This window comes from Osmia bicornis, chromosome 7, assembly GCF_907164935.1.
Source record: "Osmia bicornis bicornis chromosome 7, iOsmBic2.1, whole genome shotgun sequence".
Taxonomy (NCBI): domain Eukaryota; kingdom Metazoa; phylum Arthropoda; class Insecta; order Hymenoptera; family Megachilidae; genus Osmia; species Osmia bicornis.
Genome location: NC_060222.1, coordinates 4831138 through 4845036, shown reverse-complemented (window position 1 = coordinate 4845036; position 13899 = coordinate 4831138). Strand labels below are relative to the sequence as shown.

Sequence of the window (13899 nt, the reverse complement as noted above, 5' to 3'; positions counted from 1 at the left end):
ATTTTAGAATAGAATACAAAAATTATTTTTCAACTATTCTCTGTATGTACCTAACTTGGATTGTAGATACTATTTTGAAAATCTTGAAAAGTAACCTTATTACATGAATTTTATAAGAATTCAACAAAGTTCAAATTATTATTTAATAAATTTAATAATTAAAGGCCTGTTCATTTTCGTATTTTAAACTACACGCGTAAACAATTCTTATCCCCCTGAAAGAGTGGCAATGAAAATGTAAAAACGTAAGGTATACTTTTAAAAATACCAATCTGATGGTACATACTTTATTTTGACCACTTTAAATCGACACATAAAGAAATATGATCACTTGGAGATACTACAGACGGGAGACCCGTGTATAGACTAAGTTCTTCTTCACTAGGCATGGGTATAACTTGTTCAACTTCTAAATGATCCATTTGATAAAATATATAATCTAAACAGCCAGAGAAGGTACCTGTATAATTTGTATATTTTGGAGTGCCACAAGCACTAGACAAGTTCACGTCATGTTTGATAGATAGGTTTATACGTTGATCAGAATCTATAACGAGAAAAATATATTTCAGGTAAATAATTTTTATATAAACTTTAACATAAGAATGTAGGTAGAATGTTATATTTGCGTATAATGCACGTACCGGCATGCCAATCATTATAGTAATTTAATATATGTTTCTGAGTCATTAACCGATATACTGCACTTTCTGGTACACTGTTAAAGTCGCCACAATATATGATGCTAACGTTACATTCCGGATTCTGTAAATATATCTTATGAATTAAAATGTATTATTAGAAATAAACCGAGGTTAATGTTTATGTTGTAGATTATGACATAACATTTTACAGAAATTATGAAGCGAGTAAAATGTTGAAATACCTCTTTTTTTACTTTTCCGGCAAATGAGTGTAAATACGTTAAGCCATAATATGCTTGCAATAAACGTATATGATCCGCTTCCGGCCGGAAATACAAGTGTGTATTACCAATAACTAAAATCTCTGGATTTTCTTTGGATTTTAGTATTACCGTCTGTGATATAAATAAGTAGTAATCAACAAATTATATTTAATGGCAGAGTAGTACAAGTTACGATATACTGGTACCTGAATAATTGTATTTCTATTCAGAAATGCTTGTTTTACATTTTCATTTTCAATTTGTGACCAAACATCTTTAAATTCATCTAGTTCTGTACCTTGAGAAATAACACTGTAATCTGAATTTAATTTATCAAATCTTTCTTGATTATAAAATATGCAAAGACCTTCTCTTAAATCATTTTTAAGATTAAACACACCATCATAGTTCAATGCATTTAGAGATAACATTAAATCGTTTTCATAAACTTTACTATCTACTTCTTGAAGGCATATTATATCAGTATTGTATCCTATATAAATTAGTTACAGTATTTAAATATGCATATTTACAAAATACAAAATTCAATTTAAGAAAAATATAAAAATACCTATAAGTTCTTTGAGAATTAGTAATTTTCGATAATCCATAGATAATGCATACTGTGGACAATATGGATACAAAGTATCTTTTGATAAAGAAGTTTCTGAATATACATTTGCCAGTATATTATATGATGTTAACCTGAAACTAAAATAAGAAATATTTAAGCAATCAATTATCTAACTAGGATTTTGAAGGAACATTTTAATGAAATATTTACCTTTTACCTGACAATTTATTTTTAGTAAAAGCATGTCTGGTATCGAAAGGACATAAGCCTGGACCAGGTTGTACTATGTCATTGGACTCAATTTCTGTTACAGGTCCTATTTGTGTGGTATTTCTTGGTATACATGTTAATTTTAATTTGCATCCCACATCAGATTTATTAGGTATATATAAAAATCCTTCTCCTACATGAACCCACTGATTGTTTTCATGTTTATACCAATTAAATGTTGACAAAGATTTATTAACATTCATTGTTTCAAACTTTGAAGGATAAATTGGAAAATCAATTAAAATGCTTAATGGTAACTCCATTTTGGTAACAAAAGGTACATTATGCTTCACAATATACTCCTCACCAAAGATAATTAGTTTTATTTCTGATGAATTTTCTAAAATAGTCTGACATGTAAGACTACCGTTGAGAATACAATCATTCAACATAAATTTAATATTATTTTCTTTAATATTATCCATTACGTTCGCCTCTAACTTAACTGCTTTTTTATTTTTTCGTTTAGATTTTTTTATTATATAAGATTTTATATTCATATCTATCCTTTGTAAAAAACTGCTTATAGGTTCGTCTACACTTCTGTGGAAGTTGAACCGTCTATCAATATTTAAAGCAGGATTAATGTAACGAAGCAACATATCAAACTTCGGGCTGCCTTCCTCGTGTATTAATAGAGCTTCATTTATATTTAATTGCACCATTATTTGCGAATATCTTTTACAAAATCCTTGGTAAACTGTTGAAATTGAGGTTAGAAATGAGGTTAGATACTTCAAATGTAAATTGCGAAATAAAATAGACATTTTATACAATCATGACTAATATATCTTGTGCTAAGTAATTTTCATTACTTTCACATATAGAGTTTAAATATGATAATTACAAATAATAAACAACATGTATAACTCCTACCACGTAGTGGCGACAGATACAAAAACACTGCACGTGCCTTTCTCCTCGTGGGGTCCCAGACACCCCATGTGTATGCATACATAGAGCCAGCCATACGCCCGCGGAGAAATGAATAACAGCGCCATCTATCGGAGAAACGCGCAAACTATTCGACGAACCGTTTCCGTCATTTTCGTATAGATGGCGCTAGAATCGCGTCGAAAAATTTGTATTTATGGCGGTCTTTTTAAAATTGACGTTTGTCAGACAATTATTATTGCAATAATTTTTTGGTCTTGTGCTGATTTTGACCGATTTCTAAAAAATAGAATCGACGGAGCGAAAATTTTCTCTATAAATGCAGATGTAATTTTACGTTGGGGTACCTGGGACCCCCAAAATCATAATTCCTGTCTCCGAAGGATCTCTGAAACTGTGACCACATAATCTATAGTCACTGCCACATATATTTAAATAAAATTGATGTTGAGTTGTGCGCAAAATTTCAAGAAAACTCTAAGGAAATAATTTTCTTTTAGATAATTGCTTTAAACTGGCAATCTTAATTATATTTGATCTGTACTAATGTCTCGATCAACGTAATATAATTCGCGCGAATTCGAAGCAAACGATAGCTTATCGTCCAGTGTTACTGATAACTATTCACTTTATTGTTGTTTGTAGTATTTCATTATTTTATAAAAGAATTAGATAAAGGATATTTTGGAAAATGTCACGAATAAGAAGGCTTTCTATTCGAGGTATTCGTAACTTTGGCGACGAATCCGAAGAATCTAAAATTCGTTTTTCTCGACCATTGACTCTTATTCTTGGTCCAAATGGTACTGGAAAAACAACAATTATCGAAGCACTTAAATTTGCTACTTGCGGTGAATTTCCACCCGGTTCAGATCGAGGAAAATTCTTTATTCATGATCCAGCTTTGACTACAACTTCGTCGGTACGATTATACTTTGTTACTGATGCATTCATTATTATACAGAATTAATGATACTTGTTATTCTTCTTTGTCATCCAACTTATTTTCTTTGAAATAGGTTCGAGGTGTTATCAAAGCTGAAATCAGTGATGCAGTAGGCAATGTTTTTACAATATGTCGAACAATAGAGTATTCAAAATCAAATACATCAATGAAATTCAAAACTCTTGATAGTGCTCTAAGTAGAATAAGTAAAATAACAAAAGAGGTACATAAGATATTGATATTAATATAATATACTCATATGGATTTATAAGTTAATTATTTTCTTATTAATATAGGTGGTATCGATAACCAATCGATGTACCAATGTGGATACAGAACTCACATTAGCAATGGGAGTTTCAAAACCTATTTTAGATTATGTAATCTTTTGTCATCAAGAAGATCTTAATTGGCCTTTTCAAGATGGTAAAAAACTGAAAGAAAAATTTGATGAGATTTTTGACAGTGCCAGATACAACAAAGCTCTTGAAAATATCATGAAAAATATCAAAGACTTAAGGCAAAAAATAATTATATTAAAAGGACAGAAAGAAAATTGCTCATATATTGTTAAAGAATTAGAGGATAAAGAAACAAAACTTGAAGATCATAAAAAACGAATGAAAAATATTAAAATAAAAATAGAGGAAATCAATGAAGATTTGGAACCAATTAGTGAGAAACTTAACGAAATGGAAAAACTGGAATCTGATTATAAGAATTTGCTATTTGAAGAAAGTAATTACATATACAAATAATAGCAATATTTTATTCATAATTAAAATTTATATATAAATGAATGATTATTTTTTTTTAGAAAGGAAAAGAGCAGAGTATCAAATGTCCAAAGAACAGTCTCAGAGATTGCAGAAAAATATATCACTGCTATTTAAAGGATCGCTAAAGGAGCTAGAAGAGGAATACAAATCTTATGATACAAACTTAATAAAAAAAGCTAATGAAATAAAAGAGGTATATTTTATTCAAATGAGAAAGTTTGGAACTTGAAATTTTATTTTATTTTTATATTATTTAGCTTGAGACAAGTTTAAAAGGTATCGTTAAAGAAGAATCTAGCATATCAAAATTGTTGGCTGATGAAAGAGTAACCAATGGTTCTTTGAAGCAACAAATTAAGGAGCAGGAAAGAAAAATTGCTTCACGCAACAAGTTATTAAATGAGGCATTGTCTGCTTGGGATCTTGAAAATGTTGATTCTGATGTATCAGAGATAGGTTTGATTCAAATTGCAAATAACATTACACAAGGCAAATACAAATATAAATACATGCATATGATGTAATATTTTTTCATTTTTTTAGAGGTGATAGCTCTTTCTAAAAGATTACATGAAAAGTTGCGGGAATTAAACAGTAAACTAGGGGAAAACAAATTACAAAGAGAAGAAAAAGAGAAACAGATACAGAAAGAAGTAGATACTTTGCGTAGTGAATATCTAACAATAGATTCACAGAAGAATGTTAAAGAAAAAGAATTGATTGAGACAAGAGAAGAACTTAATAAAGTAAAAACAGAGATGTCACAGGTTGTAGCATATAGATCTTTTCAAGCCGCTATTATTTCAAAGCAAAATTTACATCAATTCTTTTACATCTAGATCGGTGCAGCGGCAAATAAATTAAATTCCATTGAATCCAAGCTAGAGAATGTAAAAAGAAAAATTCAGGAATTGAATGAAGTGATGGATGTAGATGCAGCAAAGGAAGAAGTTCTTGACAAAACAAAATTACGAAATGAAATGGAAATACGTTTAAATGCGATTGATGAAGATATAGCCTCGCTATTAAAACAAAGTTCGTTGGAGGCCGAATTAGAATTAAACAAATCTGCATTGCTTTCCAAAGAAAAAGAAATACAAAAATTGAAGGAAAAACACGAACAAAAATTAATGAAGCTGTTGAATGTTACAAAATTACCGGAATCTAAACTAAAAAATAAATTAGATACAGTTCAAAAACAATTGGTATGTAATGTGAAACATACATAAAATATTCATTTTATTAATTTCATTAATTGTAGATGGATGAAATAGAAAAAATTAAACAAGAAATTCAGAAAGCAGAACATCAGTCAACTACTTCAGAAACAACGATAACGCATATGAATCATGAACTCCAAAAGAAAAAGAAAGAAATGGAGTGTATGTTAAGTTTTACAATAAAAAAAAAATGTTAATTTGTTTATATACATTTTTAAGTTTATCTTTTATAATTAATCTTTTTAGCGGATAAATTAAAGATCGCAACAATATGCTATTACAAAAACTTTGACGAAGTTCTGTTAATGCAGTCGAGAAAAGTGAAAGATCTTCAAGACAAAAGAGGAATGTATGCTCATCAAGGAGCTGCTTACAAAGAATATATGAAACAATTAAAAGAAACAAATCCGTGTTGTCCTTTGTGTCACAGAGATTTTGATAAACGCGAGGCTGTTGTAGCTTTATTAAAAGATATGGAAAAGGAAATGGAAAGTTATCCAAGTCGGTTGAAAGAATGCGAGATAGAGTTAAAAACTGAGCAAGAAAAATATGATAAAATGTTACAATTAAAACCTCTGGTTGAAAATATTGTACGGTTCGAAGAAACTGAATTAGAGACAATCAAGTAAGTTTTTTACTATATTTGTTTATTATTTTTTCAAAAATCTATAATAAATTATCAAATGATTTATAGGAGTAACATAGAAACATATGAAAATAAATTGATTCATTCTCAAACGTTTATAATAGAATTGAAGGAGAAAAAGTCTGAACCCGAAAATAAGCTAACAATGTGTAACGAAATCATGAGTGATATCATGCTAAGGGACAATTATATTGATGAAATTTATAAACTCAAACAAATAATTAATAATATTCAAAAACGCATGACTGATGCAGGTATATATAAGAAAATAATTTTTAAAAATATACATGTAGCTATTTTCTTTTCTTTTTGTGCAGGAATTCAGACAAAATATAGCCTCGAAGAAGCTCAAGCTAAACGAGAAGAGTTAAAGGCATCGTTAAAAAACCTCTCCAAGGAAATTGAAACTCTACAATCTAAAATAAATACGCAGAGTGAAAAAATTAATAATGCTCGAGAAGAACAAAATACATTACATGCGGAGAAGTTGAAAATAGAATCCAATATGCAAAATTTAAAACAGTTGAAAGACAAGCGAGAAGAATTGTTTACAAAAGAAATTTCTCTTGGAAGTTTACTAGATCAATTAAGAAAAAAAGTGGCTGCAGCAGAAAGTGAATTAAATGCGGCAGTTTATGAATTAGAGAAGTCGAAGGTGTGTTGTTTTATATTGAGATATGTGGAACTAATCATTCATTTGATTAACTTTTTATTTTAGAAAGAAAATTGGGAAAAACTAGAAAATGATAGAAAATTATCAACAGAAGCAGACAGGCGTTTAGCTGACTTAACCAAAGCACAAGAGGAAACTGATTTATTTATTTACCGTAAAATCCCCAAGTCTATAGAGTGTTCTGAATCAAAAATAACAAAGTATCAAAAGTCAATTGACGAACTGTTTGAAAAGAAAAACGATATAGAATCAAGAGTAAATAAATTAAAGCAAGATATTAATTGTCAAGAAATCCGCAAGAGAGAATTATACGATAACATTCTATTACTGAAAAATCAAGAAGATACTAAAAAATTAGAAAATGAATGTTCAATAATAGAAGTAAAACTAAGTAATATACATTATCCTCGGATAGTAGAAGAACGAAAGCAATTGCAAAACCGGGAACAAACTTTACTCCGTCAGGTAAAATATTTGTTTATATATAAAATTATATATAACTTAATTATACATAACTTAAAATGTGTTTAGAAAAATATGATCAAAGGAAATCAAGAAGAATTAGAAAGAGCAGTGAAAGAATACACTGAAGAACTGAGGAAAGATATTTACAGACAAGCTCGTAAAATTATAAAACGAAATGCATTGAATTAACGGTACATATCATAAACAGTTTTCTTCATTATACTATATTTTTCATTTGAAGTAAATTTGAAATAATTTATTTCCGAATTAGGTACTAGAAGAAACCATAATAAACTTAAACGAATATAGTAAAGTATTAGATGCGGCTATGATCGAATACCATGAAGAACGTATGGCAACGGTTAACAGAATCATTAAGGAAATGTGGAGGCTTGTATATACTGGGACAGATACCACATCCATAGAAATTCGCACAGATGCTACGGAAGGTATAGGCAGTGCAAAAAGAACGTATAACTACAAACTAGTTCAAACCAAACATGGTCATGAAATAGATATGAAAGGTCGCTGCAGCGCTGGTCAAAAAGTAATTTTTATTTCTTAAAAACGTTGCTGATAAAAGAAGATTTTATTCGTTTGTTAATTTGTTACTTTTAGGTCTTAGCATCGATAATTATAAGGCTAGCTTTAGCAGAGACCTTTTGTAAAAATTGCGGAGTTCTCGCTCTGGATGAACCGACAACAAACTTGGACCAGGAAAATGCAGATAGTTTAGCAAGTGCTTTAGCTATGTACGTTAATTATTTCCGGTTAATAATTGTATTTATTAATTTTCCGTATTCTAATATCTATTGTGTTTACATTAAAGGGTTGTTAAATTGCGATCACAGCATCAAAAGAATTTCCAATTGATTGTGATCAGTCATGACGAAAAGTTTTTATTAAAACTAGCCGAATTAAACAATAATAAAGGCTTTCATGAACTTTACCGTAAATATAAGTAAGTATACTTAAAATACTTATCTATTTAATTATACAATAATTTTACACATCTTTTAGCGGATATACGGCAGTTAGACACTGTCAAGTACAAAATCGAGATCATGCTATATCAAGTGTCATAAAAGAAGAAGAATCATCAGATGAAGATGCTGATGAATCTTTAGCACGGATAAAAGATAATTCACAGTCAAGAACAGGTTTACAGGAGAAAGGAGCATTGCAAAAGAGAAAAAGAAATATCGTCAGTGATGATAATAACGAACGCTTCTCAAAAAAGAGATACGTTTTAAATTTAACTTAAGCTAAAATATGTAAATGTTAAGTTATACATATACGTAATATTTGTTTTCTATAATTTATATGTAGAAGAGTCTTTTTATGTTTTATATTTATATTGTAAAAGTGTAAAATGCAACGTTTATATGTTTTGTATTGTTCATTATTCGGAAATAAAAGCTATTTTTTGGTACCATACATTTCGTTTGGTATCATAATTTTATAAGAAAACTAATCGTATATAGCAAGAAAAGTTTCATTTATTAATCTTTATAACGACAGCAATAGTTCATTTGGAATAATTATGAAATTACTTGACCAATTTGAAGTAGATTAATTAATAGTTCTGAAAAAACTGACGAAGAAGAAGAGTTTTCGAAGTTTACTGTGAGATGCTGAACTTAAAAAATTTGTATGTTAACGCCGTAGATCTATATTGTCAGGATCTATAGTTTGCCCCGCACATCTTAGATCTACTATTTTCGGTCACAACGGGTTAAAAATTGAGTACAACCAAATGAAAACTTTTAAACGTCGCCGCATTTTTAATATATCGAAGATGAATCGATTTTAACAATCGAGGTTTGATCATACTCGGTCGATAAAAGAAGCGACGAACAGGTGACGACATCGTTGTCATACTCGTGATTTCATAACACGCCATTTTCTTTGTGTGCAGTGGTGAGCAAGAAGAATTTCACTCACCATTTTCTATCTAATTCAAGGTAACGCAATTAACAATTACGTTTTAATCATTATTTTAATCATCATTTGTATCATTTAACTGACGTTATATTCATCTTAAAAGATACTCGTCCAATCCTAATAGTAAGTCTTGATTGACGAAATCGCGTGTTGACAGGTTTTCAAGTATCATAGTTAAACGAATTCTGTTTTCTATCTATTCAGTCATGCTAATATCGTATTAGTTGATTTTTGTTTTCTTTGTTGCGACGTATTATGCTTTCATGATAATATTACTCGATCATCATAACCGTTAACCGCCAAAACGCGTATTTAGATCATCTTTGTGCAATGCTTTTTTTCAAGTGTGTGATGTACATACGTCATTCCAAGGGGAGTACTTTTCCCATTCACGTTCAATGATTCACTAAAAAAAGTCATACGTTCGTGACATTCAGATTGTCGATCTGCGTTTATATCGTTTTGAATTTTGATCTCGCGGTTGAAGTTGTACTGTAAAATATCCGTTTAAGCTCGGAAAATAATTACACCAGAAAATATTTATAATTATTACTTTAAGAGGTATTTGTATTTTTTGTTTCTTTGCTGTAAGTTCAAACAATTGAACTTTATATTCATTCATATTAAAGAGGGTTTAACAGTGTTTTAAATAGCTGATAATGACTTATTGAACATATCAGTTTGTGTATATTTTATTTTTATCTAAGTCCATGAATTTCCCTATGGACACTTTGGTTATTCTTTATATAATATTTTTAACCAACTTGTTTTTCTAAATATTATTAATAGTTAATATTAGGTATTCTGTAGTTTAAATAAAAAAAATAAGAGTTTCATTTGTTTTTAGTTTATAATGGCTTCTCGTAAGAAACTGTTGCTTAAGGTTATCATCCTTGGAGATTCAGGAGTTGGTAAAACTTCTCTTATGAATCAGTATGTAAGCAAGAAATTTAGCAATCAGTATAAAGCTACCATAGGTGCAGATTTTCTTACCAAAGAAGTAAGGGTAGATGATAGGATAGTAACAATGCAGGTAACTATATTCATCATAGATAATTCATCTATAATGTTGTATCTTCCAATAATTTATCACCTCTGTTATTTGTAAATAGATTTGGGATACAGCAGGCCAAGAAAGGTTTCAGTCTTTAGGTGTTGCTTTCTACAGAGGTGCTGATTGTTGCGTCCTTGTATTTGATGTATCTGCACCAAGTAGCTTTAAATCATTAGACTCATGGAGAGATGAATTCCTGATCCAAGCTTCTCCTCGGGACCCAGATAATTTTCCATTTGTTGTTCTTGGAAATAAAGTTGATTTAGAATCCAGAGCGGTAAGAACATTCTAACATGAGCCTGATTTATACCTATGATTTTCTTATATTTTCTAAATTCTGGTATATTGCAGGTTTCTAGTAAGAGAGCACAGCAGTGGTGTCAATCGAAAAACAATATTCCATATTTTGAAACCAGTGCTAAAGAGGCCATTAATGTTGAACAAGCCTTCCAAACAATAGCAAAGAATGCTTTAGCACAGGAAAGTGAGGTAAATTGAAATAACATTCTTTGTTTTAACATTTCCACATATGCATTTACATTTGCTAATATAATTAATGTTTCTATCTTAGGTGGAATTGTACAATGAATTTCCAGACCAAATTAAATTGACTAATGACCAAAGAAACAATGGCAAGGGTGATTCTTGTGCCTGCTAGGTCTTGGAATGGTGAAAATTTTGGATAAGCACATAGATGCACAGGTCAGATCGTACATTCGCGTACCTGCGCATTTTGAGAAATCGAGCTTGATGTGTTTTAGAAGTCTTAAGTATGCACCTTGGTTTTGTTCATTCAAACTTCAATTTGAAATAATTTTCGAAATGTTCATTCTTAAATTTTTTTCTTTTTTTTAATTAAAACTAAATAGATAAATAAGTAATATGAGATTTATCATCGATGCATTTTAAATAATAAAATTTAAAACGTTTTCTACCAAGGAGCATTCATCTGGCTTCCTTACATGAGAGACTATGTTGTATTTTATATCGTGTATTTGTGCTATACTTGACTCAACAAATGGATGTTTGGTTAGCCAAGCAATACGTTCAACACATTTCTGAAGATTCTAACGCTCTCTTATCGGGTATGGCGAACAGTATGAGCTACCCTTTTCAATTGCATCTTAATGACTGTTAATCCCCTTCATTGTGGAGCGATGCTAAAACGTTTTCGAACCACATAGACATATGTCGAGAGGAAAATTCATGGGCTGGGAACACACTTTAGCGTAACAATTAGATCATTGCAAGTTTGCTCATGATTCATTAAGTACAATCGCATTTACTGGGGAACTCTAGAAAACATTTCTGGGTAGACTGGTTTAATTATTACTGGGAGTGTAGCTTTTTATCAAATGGAAATTGTTCATAATTAAATATAACTGATACATAAACGGTACGCGATAATTTTATGAGGGGAAATGTTTATTAAAATTGTCCGATTATTTAATTTCTTTTTTTATGTCGCTCGAAATGCAATAAATTTTCAGAAACGTGTACAGTAATTGCATACCTCCGAATGATAGTAAATTTGTGTAACAACATCACGATACTTGTCGCGAGATATCACGACGGTCTTCATCTCAAAAGGCTAGTGCGTTTTCGAGGAGAAAATTCCTTTTTTAAAACCAACTTAATAGTTGGGATAATTTGTTATTTGATATTCTCGATGCGCCCACAATATTTGCATAATTAGTATTTTCACGCATCCTTTAAATTCCTTCCCCTGAAGTGAGAGTTCTGAACCGCGATGCAGTCAGATTTTTGAAACTTAATTGTATACAAGTTTACCAGGTGCAATTATAACAATTAAAAAGACGTTTTTGTGTGGAACATATCATATACAATATATCAGCGTATTAGTTTTTAAAAGTTTTATACTTTTGTTGTGTTACATTCAATGTTATAATATATCTATGATTATTAATTCTGTCTAACAAAATAATTTAACATTGCAAAACGTTTTTGACTAATTTTCTTTTTCTCTAAAATGGATCTTTTACAACGAAAGTATAAATATCTTTTATGTACAGTAATTAATCTTTATCAAAAGAGTTAATAAATTTCTACAAACAGCATTGTTATTCGTTCCGAAAATCCATGCGACGCGGTGCCGACGATCACTTCCATATTAAAAAGATTTATAATTTTAGATTTAAATCATTATACTGAAAGATGTAGAGCAACAGATTGTGTGAGCTGAATTGATATATATATAGCTATAAGATTTCTTATGAAAAAGGTTTAGCACGTGTACCATACGCGTATACATATGACCGTACACAAATCCACGCTGTAAACAAGCGTAATCATACGTGTACGCGTATGCACGTAATTATATATGTATATAAATGATGATGGTCATGACGATTACAACTATAATTATTAATATAATTTTATCGAAATATGTTAATGATAGATATATAAATATTATCATTATTGCTGCTGCTGCTGATGCTGCTATAAAACTACTATTGCTACTCTTAGTTTTTAAGTGAACTAAAACAAAAAAAAGTAAAAAGAAAGGAGAAATACATTTATTGCAACAAAATTACGAGCTGGTCGAATTGATTTGTTGATTATTACTGTGCCACGGATGATCATCGCGTGACTTGAAAATAATAAAAAAGATATATATAAGATTATCATTATCCCTATCATTATGGTTCGATGTCTATATTGTTATTAATTGAAATGAATGTTAAGATAGGTAGTAAAATTTAGCAGACCTGTACGAAGTAGCACGTAAGACTAATATATAACTGATTAGCACCAATTTAGTAACTGTGAAAGATAATGAAACAAACAAAAAAAAATATGGCTCTTTCCAAGTAAGAAGGTAGTCTGTAATGCAGTGTAGTTTTATTCGAAGGGTTTTAATATCTTGTTATGTTCCAACCAATGTAAATTGAATATTTACCCTTGTACGAATGTAAGAAAATATTCGTTTTTACATAATGCAATTTTATCTTTCCTTAAAACCAATTATTTATTTAAGTAAAGATCAGAGAAATTACAATATATATACATATATGTTGTCATATATATGATATATACATACACACACATATATACGTACGATTATACATATATGAATGTTGACAAAGAATATCTATGAGTAGATTAAAAAAATGCGTATATAATATTTTATATTAATGTCATGTATGACGGCCTTTGTTAAGTTTTAAACAAATTTTTACGATTAATGTCAAAATATATACATACACGTACACACCACCTTTATGGAAAATAAATTACGTTCGTTTGCAGATAAAATTGAGAATAGAAAACATCTTTTTATAAGAAAATTTAAGGTTCAACAATTAAATGATTTATTGGGGTATCAGAAAATATTTATGTGGCGAGTTATCCTTAATTTATTTCAAAGATTTGTAACAAAACGAAGGAAGTACAGATTACAGCAGAATTTTATCTTTTAAAGGTCTTGGTAGCGTTGCATGTTAATTATAAATAAACAAGACCGAAAAATTATTGGAATAATTACTTGACAAACTTACATTTTGAGA

At 29.8% G+C, this 13899-nt stretch overlaps 3 protein-coding genes across 4 annotated transcripts; 2 read left to right on the top strand and 1 right to left on the bottom strand.

Moving 5' to 3' along the window:
• Window positions 1–253: 253 nt before the first annotated feature.
• LOC114876943 (2',5'-phosphodiesterase 12) lies at window positions 254–2736 on the bottom strand. The gene is made up of 7 exons (XM_029188923.2): window positions 2628–2736; window positions 1692–2451; window positions 1479–1618; window positions 1114–1400; window positions 887–1039; window positions 645–765; window positions 254–547 (listed from the first exon to the last, which is right to left on the bottom strand). The coding sequence occupies exons 1-7, from the start codon at window positions 2719–2721 to the stop codon at window positions 288–290; spliced, it is 1815 nt and encodes a 604-aa protein (XP_029044756.2). The 5' UTR covers window positions 2722–2736; the 3' UTR covers window positions 254–287.
• A 312-nt stretch (window positions 2737–3048) lies between these two features.
• LOC114876949 (DNA repair protein RAD50) lies at window positions 3049–8811 on the top strand. The gene is given in 18 exon segments (XM_029188946.2): window positions 3049–3567; window positions 3665–3814; window positions 3888–4329; window positions 4409–4563; window positions 4628–4826; window positions 4914–5137; window positions 5210–5575; window positions 5632–5752; window positions 5837–6215; window positions 6285–6490; window positions 6554–6891; window positions 6955–7374; window positions 7441–7531; window positions 7534–7565; window positions 7646–7921; window positions 7993–8126; window positions 8204–8335; window positions 8395–8811. Coding segments are annotated over 18 exon segments (4140 nt in total). The 5' UTR covers window positions 3049–3336; the 3' UTR covers window positions 8639–8811.
• A 418-nt stretch (window positions 8812–9229) lies between these two features.
• Window positions 9230–13325, top strand: LOC114876987 (ras-related protein rab7). 2 transcript variants are annotated; one of them, XM_029189016.2, is made up of 5 exons: window positions 9230–9338; window positions 10166–10351; window positions 10431–10649; window positions 10724–10861; window positions 10944–13325. In XM_029189016.2, the coding sequence occupies exons 2-5, from the start codon at window positions 10172–10174 to the stop codon at window positions 11028–11030; spliced, it is 624 nt and encodes a 207-aa protein (XP_029044849.1). In that variant the 5' UTR covers window positions 9230–9338; window positions 10166–10171; the 3' UTR covers window positions 11031–13325. The 2 variants fall into 2 exon arrangements, with proteins under 2 accessions (XP_029044849.1, XP_029044850.1); XM_029189017.2 differs by lacking the exon at window positions 9230–9338 and adding an exon at window positions 9429–9879.
• The last annotated feature ends 574 nt before the right edge of the window (window positions 13326–13899 follow it).

What these genes read in the sequence shown, in the direction of transcription:
- LOC114876943 (XM_029188923.2), bottom strand. Translation starts at nt 2,721, where the DNA reads ATGGCTGGCTCTATGTATGCATACACATGGGGTGTCTGGGACCCCACG. An exon ending in AATAAATTGTCAGGTAAAAG is followed by an intron (nt 1,619 to 1,691) that starts GTAAATATTTCA and finishes TTCTTATTTTAG; the next exon opens with TTTCAGGTTAACATCATATA. An exon ending in ATAGAAATACAATTATTCAG is followed by an intron (nt 1,040 to 1,113) that starts GTACCAGTATAT and finishes TTTATATCACAG; the next exon opens with ACGGTAATACTAAAATCCAA.
- LOC114876987 (XM_029189016.2), top strand. Translation starts at nt 10,172, where the DNA reads ATGGCTTCTCGTAAGAAACTGTTGCTTAAGGTTATCATCCTTGGAGAT. An exon ending in TTGATTTAGAATCCAGAGCG is followed by an intron (nt 10,650 to 10,723) that starts GTAAGAACATTC and finishes GGTATATTGCAG; the next exon opens with GTTTCTAGTAAGAGAGCACA. An exon ending in CTTTAGCACAGGAAAGTGAG is followed by an intron (nt 10,862 to 10,943) that starts GTAAATTGAAAT and finishes TTTCTATCTTAG; the next exon opens with GTGGAATTGTACAATGAATT.